The 13,232-nt window shown below is 42.3% G+C and overlaps 2 protein-coding genes and 1 pseudogene across 2 annotated transcripts in view; all 3 read left to right on the forward strand.

The window, feature by feature from the left end:
- Positions 1-13,232, forward strand: part of LOC147425881 (ubiquitin-conjugating enzyme E2-23 kDa-like) — a 97,625-nt gene that overhangs the window by 78,435 nt on the left and 5,958 nt on the right. The window contains exon 3 of the mRNA XM_086498005.1: positions 646-760. Within this exon, the coding sequence (XP_086354131.1) occupies positions 646-760 (115 nt within the window). The remainder of the gene's footprint in view (positions 1-645; positions 761-13,232) is intronic.
- On the forward strand, positions 6,210-7,374 carry LOC147425882 (uncharacterized; annotated as a pseudogene).
- LOC147425883 (uncharacterized) lies at positions 7,363-7,985 on the forward strand. Its single transcript, XM_086499243.1, has one exon. It carries the CDS (start codon positions 7,378-7,380, stop codon positions 7,954-7,956), a length of 579 nt encoding a protein of 192 aa, XP_086355369.1. The 5' UTR covers positions 7,363-7,377; the 3' UTR covers positions 7,957-7,985.

The following is a 13,232-nucleotide window of genomic DNA, read 5'->3' on the forward strand; positions in this document are numbered from 1 at the left end:
CCCCATTGGAGTTATGCAAATCCAAAGCAAGTGGCTCTTTTTCTGGCCAGTGATGATACACAGCTGCATGCAGGCTAGCTTTTGGGTCGCCAGCTTTCAGATTAAAGTTTTTGGGGCCCATCAAAATAATCCATGGGGGCTTTGTTGTAATCAATTCTGTAATCTCATGTTGACAAAGGTGCTACTCCTACATCTCTTCTTGTACTTGCACCTTGTGTTATCCTGCATCATTGAAGACATTGTAAGGGGCATCAGTTTCAGGGCTTCTCTGAGCAGTGTTCTAACTCCTTGTGTCTACACTTTTTTTAATTTGTTCGCTGGGTACTTGGTATTCAAGTTGTGCGTATGCAGAAATTGTGAGTGGCTGCCTTTCACGAGCAAAGCTTGGTTGATGCGGGAAACCGTCTTGTGTAGACTCAATTGTGTTTCTACGAATGTTCAATTGTCATCTACCTCACACATTTAAGCTTGATCACTCAGTTGGTATACGCTAGTCTTTAGTGTTATTCTCACCCTAAGGGTGGTTTCATGTTGATTTTTTAACTTTTAGAAAGCTGGATGCAAACTAACCAAATTGAGTAAATGCTAAATTTCTTCATTCTACAGAAACACTCTTTTAGTGATATTTTTTGGGTTCTTTTGAAGGCCCATATCAAAATGGTGTTTGGAAAATCAGAGTTGAGCTCCCGGATGCTTATCCTTTCAAATCGCCATCTATTGGTTTTGTCAATAAAATCTACCATCCAAACGTTGATGAGATGTACATGTCTTTTTGTTCACATCTAGCTATGCATGCGTTGCCTGATAAAGCTATTTCAAGAAAGTTGACCACTGTATAAAATGGTATTTTGCATGAAAATTTTAGAATGCATTGTCATAATCAAGGTGGATAGTAGAGTGTCACCTAGAAATGTGTTTGGGAGATTCTATTTGTTTACTTTTGGGATTTTTTTTTCTCTTCCTTACTTTCCCGAAGCTCTTGAAATAATTAAGGGGATAAAACTTGGAGGTTCCAAAACAATGATGGCTAGTTTGAAACGGGCTAGGGCCAATGGGCTAGGGGCGTGGATTGCGTTTTTAAATTTTGAATATTGAGGTGTGTGCTGGTACCAGTATAGGAAGCCCAGCAATGTTTCCAACTATGGACAAAGTCTATTATAAGGTTAAATGTGTAATGAATTGATGAGAAGACAGCGTGGGTCCCACTTGAAAGTAGCATATGAACCAGCGATAGTTTTTGACGCCCTTCTGCCCTTCAAATGGCTGTTAACCCTGCGTAGGAAGGGCTGAGTCGTGAAGAACCCTGCATTTGAAGGGATCGAATTGAAGTTGCCCTTCAATTGCGAAGGAAGAAAATTGCTATGATCTGACATTAGAAGGGCCGGCCATCCAATTGCCCTTCAAAAATTTATTTCAAATTTTACAAGTGCTTTAGACCAAGTTTAGTCTTGGGTTGCAGTTTCATGATATTGTGCCTTCAACTTGCAAGTTGGCAGTGAGCAATGAGTCGTGACTCGTGAATTTGCACTTAATTTGAAATTTGGCCATGTGAAACTGAAGGTGTGAACGCATGTACATCGTACATCCCTAAAAAGGAAATGTTACGAACTTACAAGTTACGGGCCTTTCAACTTTCAAGTTTCGTTATCTACTCACTGCACTCAGACCTCAGTACTCCATTGCTCACGCTGCGCAGGTTTCATTTCCCTGCCCTCGTTAGAGTCTTGAGCAGCCGAGGCCCGAACTGCTGTAGCCTGACGCCGTCCGAACTCCCCACTCACGCTGCGTCAACCTGCTGCCTCAACCTGTTGCGTTTTCGAGTCTCCGACCTGCTGCGACCTGCAGATCTGGGTGATAGAGAGCTGCTGCGGCCTGCCACCTGCGTCTCCGACCTGCAGTGGCCTCAACTCACACACCCGGTGCCCACCTGCCGGCTGACTTCGTCTCTTCGCTTGCTTCCCGACCTACGCGATCGACAGAGACTATAAGAAATTAGAATTGATAGATTTTTTTAAATTTTTTTTTTGGGGCTTGCCTTTAAAGTGATTATTGGGGTAGACATTAGAGTCTAGACTAGTTAGTAGTAACTACTGGCTTTAGAGTTTAGACAGTAGCTCCTGGGCTTTAGAGTTTAAACTTTAGATAGTTAGTTTGAAGCAGTGTTAGGGAAAAATCATTTTCACAAACATACAAAAAGTCCTCCAAGACAAATCTAAATTCGAAATTTTACAAAACTAGCAATTATTTTTGCAAAATTACACTATTTAACATGTATTTAAAGCGGAATTTTCTCCTTGAAACCCTCCCCTCGGGGCTCAACGGCTACTTTGATTTTGCAACCGGCTCAAGGCTAAGCTGAGACACACTTTTCCCGAACATTGGTTTTAAGGGTGGTGCACAATTCACATTACATATTGCTGCAGCTTGCAGGGATTGCCAACATCATTACTAATTCTTAACTGAAGAAAATAGAGGCAAACAATATATTTAAAACTATTCGGGTTTTTATATTCTTAACTGAAGAAAATAGGGGAAAACAATATATTTAAAACTATTCGGGTTTTTACATCATAATTTGAAGCATTTGCTGGCGATAAATTTAAATCTTGCTATATTTTGTCGTCTTTTTTCAAGGCAAGTTTCAACTCAAAAGTTGAAATGTACATCCAACGGGTTTGAAGCGTTTTTATGCGTTAAGTCTGAAACTGTTTCAATCTTTTTTTTTCATACTCACAATTTTCAGTGATAGTGTGGTTTTAACTCATGTATATTAAGTCTCAAGCTAGGTGTGTGACGTCGTAGGTTTCTATCAAAGACTTTAAGATTTCTTTCTTTTCAAGTTTTTTTGAAGCAGCAAAAGTGGTCATTCTGTGTGCATACCAAAATGAAAGAAACTTATGCAGAAGAAATTAGAATAGTCTCAATTTGCCACATGGTCATATGGTTTGACCGGGTGTGTTATCTTAAGCTATCCATTCTTACCAAATGATACTTCGTGCCTCTTTTTCCTATTGTTAATTTCTTTTCTATGCAATTACAAATTCTATAGTCTCAATTTTCCACATGGTCATATGGCTTGACCGGGTGTGTTATCTTGAGCTTTAGTTTCTTACGAAAACATAGATTATGTCTCTTCTTACAATAACAAGGGTAGCAGACACCTTGGGAGTGTGTGTTACACAAACACAATGTCTTTATCTTGTATATAATTATAAATATAGTCTCAATTTGTCACATGGTCATATGGCTTGATCGGGTGTGCCATCTTGAGCTATCAAATTTTGCCTTTAGTTCTTCTATGCAGTGACAAATTCTATAGTCTCAATTTTCCACATGGTCATATGGCTTGATCGGGTGTGTTATCTTGAGCTTTAGTTTCTTACAAAAAGATAGATTATGTCTCTTCTTACAATAACAAGGGTAACATACACCTTGGGAGTGTGTGTTACACATACACAATGTCTTTATTTTGTATATATTTACAAGTATAGTCTCAATTTATCACATGGTCATATGGCTTGATTGGGTGTGCCATCTTGAGCTATCAAATTTTGCCTTTAGTTCTTCTATGTAGTGACAAATTCTATAGTCTCAATTTTCCACATGGTCATATGGCTTGATCGGGTGTGTTATCTTGAGCTTTAGTTTCTTACGAAAAGATAGATTATGTCTCTTCTTACAATAACAAGGGTAACAGACACCTTGGGAGTGTGTGTTACACATACACAATGTCTTTATTTCGTATATAATTACAAATATAGTCTCAATTTGTCACATGGTCATATGGCTTGATCGGGTGTGCCATCTTGAGCTATCGAATTTTGCCTTTAGTTCTTCTATGCAGTTACAAATTCTATAGTCTCAATTTTCCATATGGTCATATGGCTTGATCGGGTGTGTTATCTTGAGCTTTAGTTTCTTACGAAAACATAGATTATGTCTCTTCTTACAATAACAAGGGTAGCAGACACCTTGGGAGTGTGTATTACACATACGCAATGTCTTTATTTCGTATATAATTACAAATATAGTCTCATATGTAGGTTGACTTCTCTTCTCTCTTTCTTTATAGGACATCTATATATAGTCACTATGGCAGAAGGTAAGAAGAAGGCATTTCTTCAATCTCTAAGGTCAACTCTCTGCAAGACGATAAGTGACTTATCAGAGAAGCAAGTGCAGAGTATTGTGCAGAACGAGACGCTTATATCAAAAATGCTTGAAAAAGCAATTGTAAGTGCGGTCTCCAAGGAAACCTTTGTTATAAGTAAAGACAAAGCTCACCAGTCTGCTTATAGCATCATTGGTAATATGGAAAAGTGCACTTGTGATTTATATGAAGCTCTTCCCGAAGGCGTTCAATTGATAAAGCTCAAGGCTTGGGATTTGGCTTGGCGTGTTGAAAGAGAGAAGAGTAAGCGTGCCAAAGATATAGATACACAATTTGTGCTATCTAAAAAGCTACGAAGGGAGCAAGTCAACCATGCGGAAGAGAAGATGGAGTGAAAGATAGATTACCAAGGGCATCCAGCTGGGAACCCTCTGCAGAGATCTGCGAGGAACTCGGAGTGTACCATGACTCTTGGAATACCACATGATGCCATCAACTATTTACAGAATTTGGGTGTCAGCTCCTTTGGTACATGCTTCCAAGTACGAATTGATGGCATTTCGTACTTTCCAAGTGAAAATACTTATGCGGCAAAGCAGTATCGAGGAATGCCAGGACAGAAATTAAAATCCTTCAAGGACGAGGTCAGCTTTGATCTTTGACATAGGGGGATTGTGTGTAGTATTGCACATACTTGCTATGAGCCTTTGATAGCTATTTTTCCATACTTCAATGGAGGAAGTATTGGAAAAATGATGCATAGTCTATCTTTTGAGAAAGGTACCTTCAACAAAATTGTGAAAAAAGAAGAGAAAGATGGTGCAGGTTCAAGTAAAGGCAAGGCAGCTAAGCTGAATCAAGGAGAACTAACTCGAGTCGTGGCTTTTGCAAACAGTCTTCCAAATATTATAGCTGCTTTAATACACACAATGGCCTATACCCATCAAGTAGGTTTTGTTCATTGTGATCTGCATCCTTTCAATATTATGTTGGATTTTACAAGGGATTTAGATCCTCGAGTTGGCATCATTGATTGGGGATTAGCCATGAGACCTGAATCAGAGAGACGTCAATCACTCAATTGTTGTCAAAGCAAAGCCCATAAGCCTAAATCTTGGATTGCTCCAGAGCTATTAAAGGACACACATAATGACCATGTGTATACCAGAGAGGTTGATGTATATGCATTAGCCTGGCTTATTGATCAAATGGTCATCTTCTATCGGGAGTTTTCTATGGAATACAGAACCGATTGGCTAGCATCTCGTTCAGCAAGTGAAGCATACCATGTTCAGGAGATTATAAGAGCTGGGTATCTTCTACAGGACAAGAGTAGAAAGTCATTTGAAGAATTGTATGTAGACTTAAGCCACATGCAATTGGATGGGACCAAATGTCTACGGCCATTGGTAGAAATGATGCCAGCCTTTTATTGAGTTAAAGTGAAGTTTCCTTGTAATAGGATATTGGCTATCGAACATGTAACTTTCTTTTGGACACCAAATGTTGGCCCTGAAAGATGTATTTCATTTGTTTTCAATTAATGTATCTCAAGTGTTTTTATTTTGTATATTTTAAATATATCTTTTGTAGTCGCAAAGATAGTTTATGCTATGTTTTTGAAATTTATTGGTAGATGGCTCCTCTTGGACGACCTAAGAAAAATAAAAAGCAGAGGACCATTCAAGAAGTCCTTGGCTTGCATGATCCTCAACTCTCTCTTGACAAAGAGGCTGGTGAGGCGGCTACTACAGCTTTCGGTAACACTGAAGCTGAAGGTAGCTCAAGCAAAAAGAAGTATGCTCGACGATGGATAGAAAGCTGGAGGATACCTCATCCTTGGGCTTTTCCAACAGTTGATCATGATGGAAAAGAGAGAGTCAAATGTAGGTGGTGCATCTTTGCACATAAAAAGACTCAATTTAGTGGAGAAGGATCTTCAACCTTGCAAAGGTCTGCATTAGATGAGCATGCGACGTCAGGTCCGCATTCAGATGCGAAGGCAATATGGAATGCTCACACTAAAAAAACCACAATTCCCATAGAGAAACACATTGAAGTGCTAACAGATGAGGAGAGAGAAAGAATCATCTCAGTCATGCAAACTTTGTGGTTTGTGGTTCGTAGAAATTTGCCTTTTGATGAGTTTTCAAAGCTTTGCAATTTCCAGCGTTTCATGCGGACACCAAATATGCCAATTGCAAGTGAAAATTCAGCTTATACGAGCACAAGTGCAGGAAAAGAGTTTGCAAATGCCATCAAACAAGTCTATTGGGAGAGATTAAAAGAGGAAATTGTTGCTAGTCCCTTTTATTCTTTGCAGATTGATGAGAGTACAGATGTAAGCACTCAACAATACATGATTCTTTATGTTACTTATATGCGGGAAAATGGCAATGGCTGTATATGCAGGTCATTTGTGGATTTATTGCATGTCAAAAATGCTGAAGCTGAAAGCTTGTATTCTACCTTGATAGCATTTCTGGACAAAATGAAGCTGCCATTGCATAAAATGATAGGCATTGCAACTGATGGTGCCAGTGTTATGATAGGTGCTAATAATGGTGTGGTTTCGAGATTGAAGAAGGTTGTGCCGCATCTTTTGAGTTTTCATTGTGTTGCACATAGAGAGTCTTTAGCTGCAGGTGATGCATTCAAACTATACAAGGAATTCAAATTTGTGGACAAAGTGGCCAGAAAGTTATATGAATGGGCTTCCAGATCCGCAAAGCGACATCTATCATTGGCAGAAGTTGTAAAGGACTTCAATCTTGGTTGCAATGGAAAACTGAAGTTGTTAAAAATGCATGATGTTCGATGGCTCTCAAAAGGGCAAGTTATGATAAGGATAGTGCGCTTAATGCCAGCTTTATTGACTGTCTTGAAGGCAGAAGAAGCGGACTTGTATGTATACCTCACAAACTACAAAATACAGTTTCTTTTACACTTCTTTGCAGATGTCCTTGGAGAGCTCAATGTCTTGAGTTGTAAACTTCAAGAGGATCACATTGATATCTCTGCTATTGGTAACCATTTGAAGGCTTCTATAGAGTCTTTGCAAATGGCTTTTCTAGGGAATGTATTTGGGTGTGAGGCTATGTACACTCAACTTTTTTGACAAGGCGATAAATCAACATGGCATCATTGATTACATTGATTCCTCAGGAAATTCACATTCTCATCAACTACATCTTGGCCCTATGTGTGACGAGGATGTTCTTGATCCACATGAAACTTTGCACGGGGTGGTGAATAATCTGTCTTACATGGCAATTATGTACATCAAAGGCCTGGTGGAGTCATTGTCAAATCGTTTTAAGGTTGATTTTGATCTCTTTGAAGCGGCAAAGTACTTTAGCCCGAAGGATTATGATCAAGACTTGCAGAAACTAGATTTCTTTACGATAAGGTGGCTAGATGTATTGTGCAAACAGTTTGGAAAAGGAGCCAACTCTTTCATTAATGAAGAAGAATGCAAAGGAGAACGCAGATCTTTTATCACACGAATTCGTAACTGCTTCAAAGGTAAGAGTATGCATTCAGCTTGGCAAGATTGTTGCAACCATGAAGAATGGGAGGTTTCTTTTCCATGGTCCATGAAATTATGGAGAGCTCTGCTTTTACTTCCACTTTCATCAGTTGCCTGTGAAAGAGGCTTCTCAAAAATGAATAAGATAAAAAACAAGTCTCGTAATAGATTGTCTCTTCCATCATTGGGCTTAGCAATGTTTGTTGGACTCAATACTCCGAAGGCTTCATGTCCTCAAGATGTATTGTGGGAAGAATGCTTTGATATGTGGAAATCTATGAGGAAACGAAGGATAGCAAGCTTGGAAACAAATTGATTGTTACTATGGAATTTTATTTGCTTAGATATTCAGCCAAGCGATATGATTTTGTATCGAGGGCTCTTTTGCATTGTATTGGTATTGAAGGACTTCTAATCTTATTTCAAGGCAGTTTTGATTCTCCAATTTTGTACTTTAATGATAACAGTGAATTCATATTCATTATGTCATTGGTTTCATTTTCTCTATTTCTATGTAATTTCAAAAATTTACCAAGTTGTGGTCCGTGGATTGTGGTTTGAGAATACGTTGTTTAAATAATGAATTTTGTCAAAGTTATACTAAAAGGATGGTTAAAATGCATGGAAGAGTGTAAGATAAGTGAAATATTAATGTATGGGAGTATACAATAAGTGAAATATTAGTTTTCTTGGAATTTTGATGAAGAACGGTGCAAAATTTTCCTTTTGTTCATTAGAAGGGTAAATGTAAAATTTGCCCTTCATTGTAGAAGGGCATAAGCTGCACATGCCTGTCATTAGACATTTGGGGTAGCCCTTCAAATCCTATCATATCAAATCCTATCATTGATATGAACTGCCTTGACATTTAATGGGCCAACTTTTCTTGGGCGTGCTTTTATTTGTCAATTGCGTGGTGGACTACATCTACCCCTACCACGAGGGAATGCATAAAAAGAAGGGAGACTCTTCCAAGATAGGGAAAAACAAATTATATGCCCTACAGCCACTCATGTAAGTTGGTCTCCAAGATACTTCTACAGGGCTCGCTGCTGCTGTACGCGCCCCCCCTTCGCCTTCGCCAGCGCCCCCCTCCTACGCTAGTTAGCGCGCTGCTCCTGCAGTGCACCCCCCCAACCCCGCCCCCCGTTTTTTGCTTGCCCCCCCTCCTTATCCTTGCTCAATTGCGCCTCCCCTCGCTGCCTGTGGGTGATTTTCGGATCGCCGGAGGTTCTTCTTCTTCATTGTCCTCGCCTGCCCCTTGTCTTCTTCAGCAGCAGACATAGAATGGTGGTTGCTGCTTCACCTGAGAGGGACTCTACAGAAGCCTCCTCGTCCGACACTACGGAGGTGGCCCCTCGACTTGCTCTTTCGCTAGAAGAGCAAGCGAGCTTGATGGCTGAGTGGAACAGCTTCAAGCCACCTCGATCATTTGCAAGATTGTTGGCACTCGGCCCGGCAGAAGCGAGGTTAGGGACCTGACTCCTCACCGAAGCGGGCAAGATCATTGACGTGTAGATTCTCGGTAGAGGATATTATCAGATAGAGTTCGAGTCTACAGAAATGGCGGCCAAAGTGATCTCAATGAGCCCGCTCAGCATTCGGGTGGCTTGAGTCTTTCTCCATCAGTGGCGCCACGGCTTTGACCCTACTACCGATGTACTCGAGGAGGAGAAAAATATGCCTATCTCAGTCTGCTTCCCTGGACTCAGGCTGGAGTATCTTCCCCTACTCTCCAAGATTGGCTCCATGTTTGGGACGGTCCTAGAGACTTTGCGTACTACAGCTTCAGTAGCGGCCAAGGCCGCAGGACTACCCACTGTAAGGGTTCTTGTTCGAGACACACATACCCTCCCGAAGGAGGTTTTGCTGCCTCGAGTGGGTGGTGGATGGCTCAGCCAGAGAGTGGAGTATTTAGGCCTCCCGAACCAGTGCTTCATTTGCCTTGTGCATTGTGAAGCAAATTTATAATGAAGAACTACTCCCTGGGGCCCCTATCTTAGGGGCCAATGCATCTCAAAGAGGAACTACACCTCTCTTGTCTTAGTGAAGTGTTTTTAGATAATGTATTGTTTGAAGTCTGTGTATTTTTCTACCGTCTATTTTTGAAGTGCCAGCTGGCTATAGTGGTATCAAGGCTCAGCCGATTGTTCTTTGGTGGACAATCTGATCGCGACACTACAACAAACTTGTAACATGGAAGGAGTACGTGAAAATAAATAGGAGTACGAGGATGTTGAAGGCACCTTGGAGGAAGAAGAAGCTCAAGTGAAAGTTGACCTAGATAGTGCCAATGAAGGAGGGCTAAATCCATTGGATCACTTCCTTTTGCTCAAAATCTCTTCTTTATTTTGGCATGTACAACGCCATTCTCATTAAAGCAAAAAACAATATCTACTACTACTCCACATGTCGTATTCATACCATTCACTGAACCGTTGACTTCTCATATACCATGTTATACCGCATCGGATCCAGAAAATTCCCCCCCCTAGTGGTACCTATTTCTCCCATTACTCCCAATGCCAACTTCATTGATGGGAGGGGTGTTCCTCATATGGCCAAGGGAGTGGGGGGGTATTAAACACCATAACCTTGGTTTTACCAAGGTTGACAGACAAACCACTTTCGTGGGCAAACCTATGCAAAGCATCCAAGTGACGTTGCATCCCCTCCGGAGAGATCAACACAATATCATCAGCATATAACAAATGTGGAATCCATGTCCCTGCCAGCTGTGCACCTCTATCACCAACGCTCTCAAAGTAGTCAGAAACCTCATCCACATACATACCGAATAGAGTAGGAGAGAGCGGGCAGCCCTACTTCACCCCAATAGTGGAGTGTACTGGTGTAGATAGTCCCTCAGAGGTGCGTACATGCCCTACTATTGATCAGTACAATGCCATGATCCCCCAAATGAGCTCTGTGGGCACTCCCATCTCCTATAATCTGCGCATCAATCTAGCTCTGGGTACTATGTCAAAGGCTTTGTGGAAGTCCACAAAGCTACAATAAATCCATCTCCCATGAGATCTGCCCTCCTCGATAATGGCCTGAGTGTCAAGATATATAGTCAAGAGTAGAAAAGCCTCTCCTGAACCCTGCCTGCCTAGCTGCACGCATTCCTTCCCTCTCTGCCCATCTACTCAACTTCTGCTCAAGAATGGATGCGTACAACCGTGCCAGTGTGTGTCCAATCATGATAGTGCGATAATTCCTAGGCTCCATAGGGTCTCCTGACTTGAAGATAGCTACAATCGTAGATAGGCTCCAAGTATCAGGCAAGCCCTCACACATGGCACGGTTAAACATAACTGTTAGAAGCTCTGCTAGTAGATCTTTGGCATGCATGAAATGCTCAGCCACTAAGCCATCATGATCATATGCTCTCCCAGTCCTCATCCTGTCATGGCTTTCTTCACCATCTCAGCGGTGAAAAAAGTACATGTGTGTGGGCATGGATTGGGGGGGTCGGAAAGGGGCGGCTGTCCAGGTACTGTGTACAAAGATGATGCGTACTGACCCTAGGTCTCTGTAGAGGTAACGGCAGAGGGGGGGGGGAGACTGCTCATGAAAGAGCCGCCATGCCTCATGCGAGTTGCGACTCAAGAATAGCTGGTATAGATCCTGCTCTAGTTGAGCCAAAAATGCACTCTTCTTCTGCCGCACCAAGCGTTGGAATTCAATCTGTGATTGTCTGTGAGTGATGTCTCCCAAAAGCACCTCCCTCTGAAGTCTAGCTCTAGTATGGCGGCATTCCTCATAATACCAGCTATTCTGAGGCATGCTCCCTGAACGGTGTCTCTGCTTAGGCTGGGTGTGTGGGTATGCCTCTGCTGTTGCATCATGTAATGTCTGTGTTAGCATAGTAGTAAGCTCCTCCAGAGGTCGCCGTGGTTCCTCAATGCATAGGCGTTTGTAGATCCCGTCTATGTATACAGAATCTGTCTCCCGCGTGAAGGTGTAGCGAGTAGGGGCTGCTACCCGTGGCCTGTGTGCTACACTAAACTGGAAGGAGATGGTCATCGACACAAGAGCATGATCCACTTCCACCCCAACCGGTGTGGGCCCAACTGTGAGATCTTGGATACTAGAGATGAGACTCGGTTGTGCCATGATATAATCCACTGTGCTGGCTCCCTGTCTGTGTGGGAAGCATGTGAAACCTCTTGCATCAAGAAATCTTTGAAGGCCATTCAAGATGGCCAGTCCATGTGCAGTGCCCATGTCTATCAGGTGTCGCCCATACTCAGTATATTCCACACCCTGTGATAGTCTGGACATGCCCGTCTCTACAACATCTAGCTCTCTCAACATCTCCTGTGAAGTATCATAAAACACTGTCTGGTGATGGGCAGTCCTAGCATTGAAGCCCCCTAGAAATGATAATGTCACTATCTCTAGAAAACTCCCATATGTCATTATCCAAAATAGAAAAGGGGGACTGTCCTCTAGGTGATGCATAGACTGACGTACTCGGGGGAAAGTAGCAAATAGCAATGTAAAGATATCTACTTGTCTCTGCTCTCAATCTCACCCACGTGTACCTAGCGTGCTCATCCTTGCGGGCTATATGTATCAATGGCTGCAAATCCTCTCTAAATAACACTGCCACTCTCCCTGGGCCCCGTCCTCTGTGCTCTGATCGTGTCTCCTGTCTGTAAGCTGTCTCCCATCTGTATCTTGATGTGAGGCATGGATTGCCCAGGGGCCTGATGTGTCTCAGAGTAGAAGATGATGTCTCTTCCAATAAAACTATCCTCAAAAGCACCCACATCAAGACGCATAGATCCACTACAATTCCAGGCAACAACTTTGAGTGTGGTCCCATAAGTCTCGCACCGTCATGTGGAGTGTCGCTCTAGTATTACCACTCTTCCATCTCGGTAAAAGGCAATCTTGCTTTTTCCCCTCGCCGCTCTAATCTCCGGCATTACCTCCTTCATATGAGCGATCTGCGAGAGGGTAAGATCATCCCCGAGAAAGATGCCCGTCTCTTTAAGAGTTGGCCTTTTCTTCAAGAAGGTCTTCTTTGCTTCCATGGAGGGAAAACGGAGGATGAGTGCCCTTTCTTTTGAGGTTTCCGCACTGTTTCCATTTTTCTTCATGTAGCCCACTCTCCAAGCTCTTGTGTGCGTCAGCTCATGAACCCCCATCAAGGCCATGAGTTCTTTTACCTCTTCGTCCACATTGTCTTTGTCTTTAAGACCGGAAATTCTCACATGTAAAGCGTGCACACGTCTTCTTTGCTCCTCCTCTAGTGTCAGATTAATGATAATCGGTGTGGACGTGGACGTTATCTCCTTGCCTTTTCCTTTCTTGGCAACCTCGATCCATTTCTCGGCTTCATCAGCCTTCTGTTGAGTTTTTGTAAGAACACCTACCCAAGAAGTCGTCATCTCTTTGTGTTGCTCTTCTCCCTCTTTGATGGCCCGTACTTGCTCCTTGATCGTGTTGATTTCTTCGATTACTGAGGGTTGCAATTCGCCCTCTTCCAGTGTGTTTCTTGATCGTGCTTCGGCGAGATCCTTCTCGAGTGATGCAATCTCTTCATCCTGAGTCGTCAGCCGATCTTCCAATGCATTTATC

The sequence above is a fragment of the Adiantum capillus-veneris genome, chromosome 24 (assembly GCF_014529385.1).
Source record: "Adiantum capillus-veneris isolate H3 chromosome 24, ASM1452938v2, whole genome shotgun sequence".
Classification (NCBI taxonomy): domain Eukaryota; kingdom Viridiplantae; phylum Streptophyta; class Polypodiopsida; order Polypodiales; family Pteridaceae; genus Adiantum; species Adiantum capillus-veneris.

Excerpts from the sequence above, each read along its gene's own strand:
- LOC147425883 (XM_086499243.1), top strand. The coding sequence starts at position 7,378 with ATGGCAATTATGTACATCAAAGGCCTGGTGGAGTCATTGTCAAATCGT.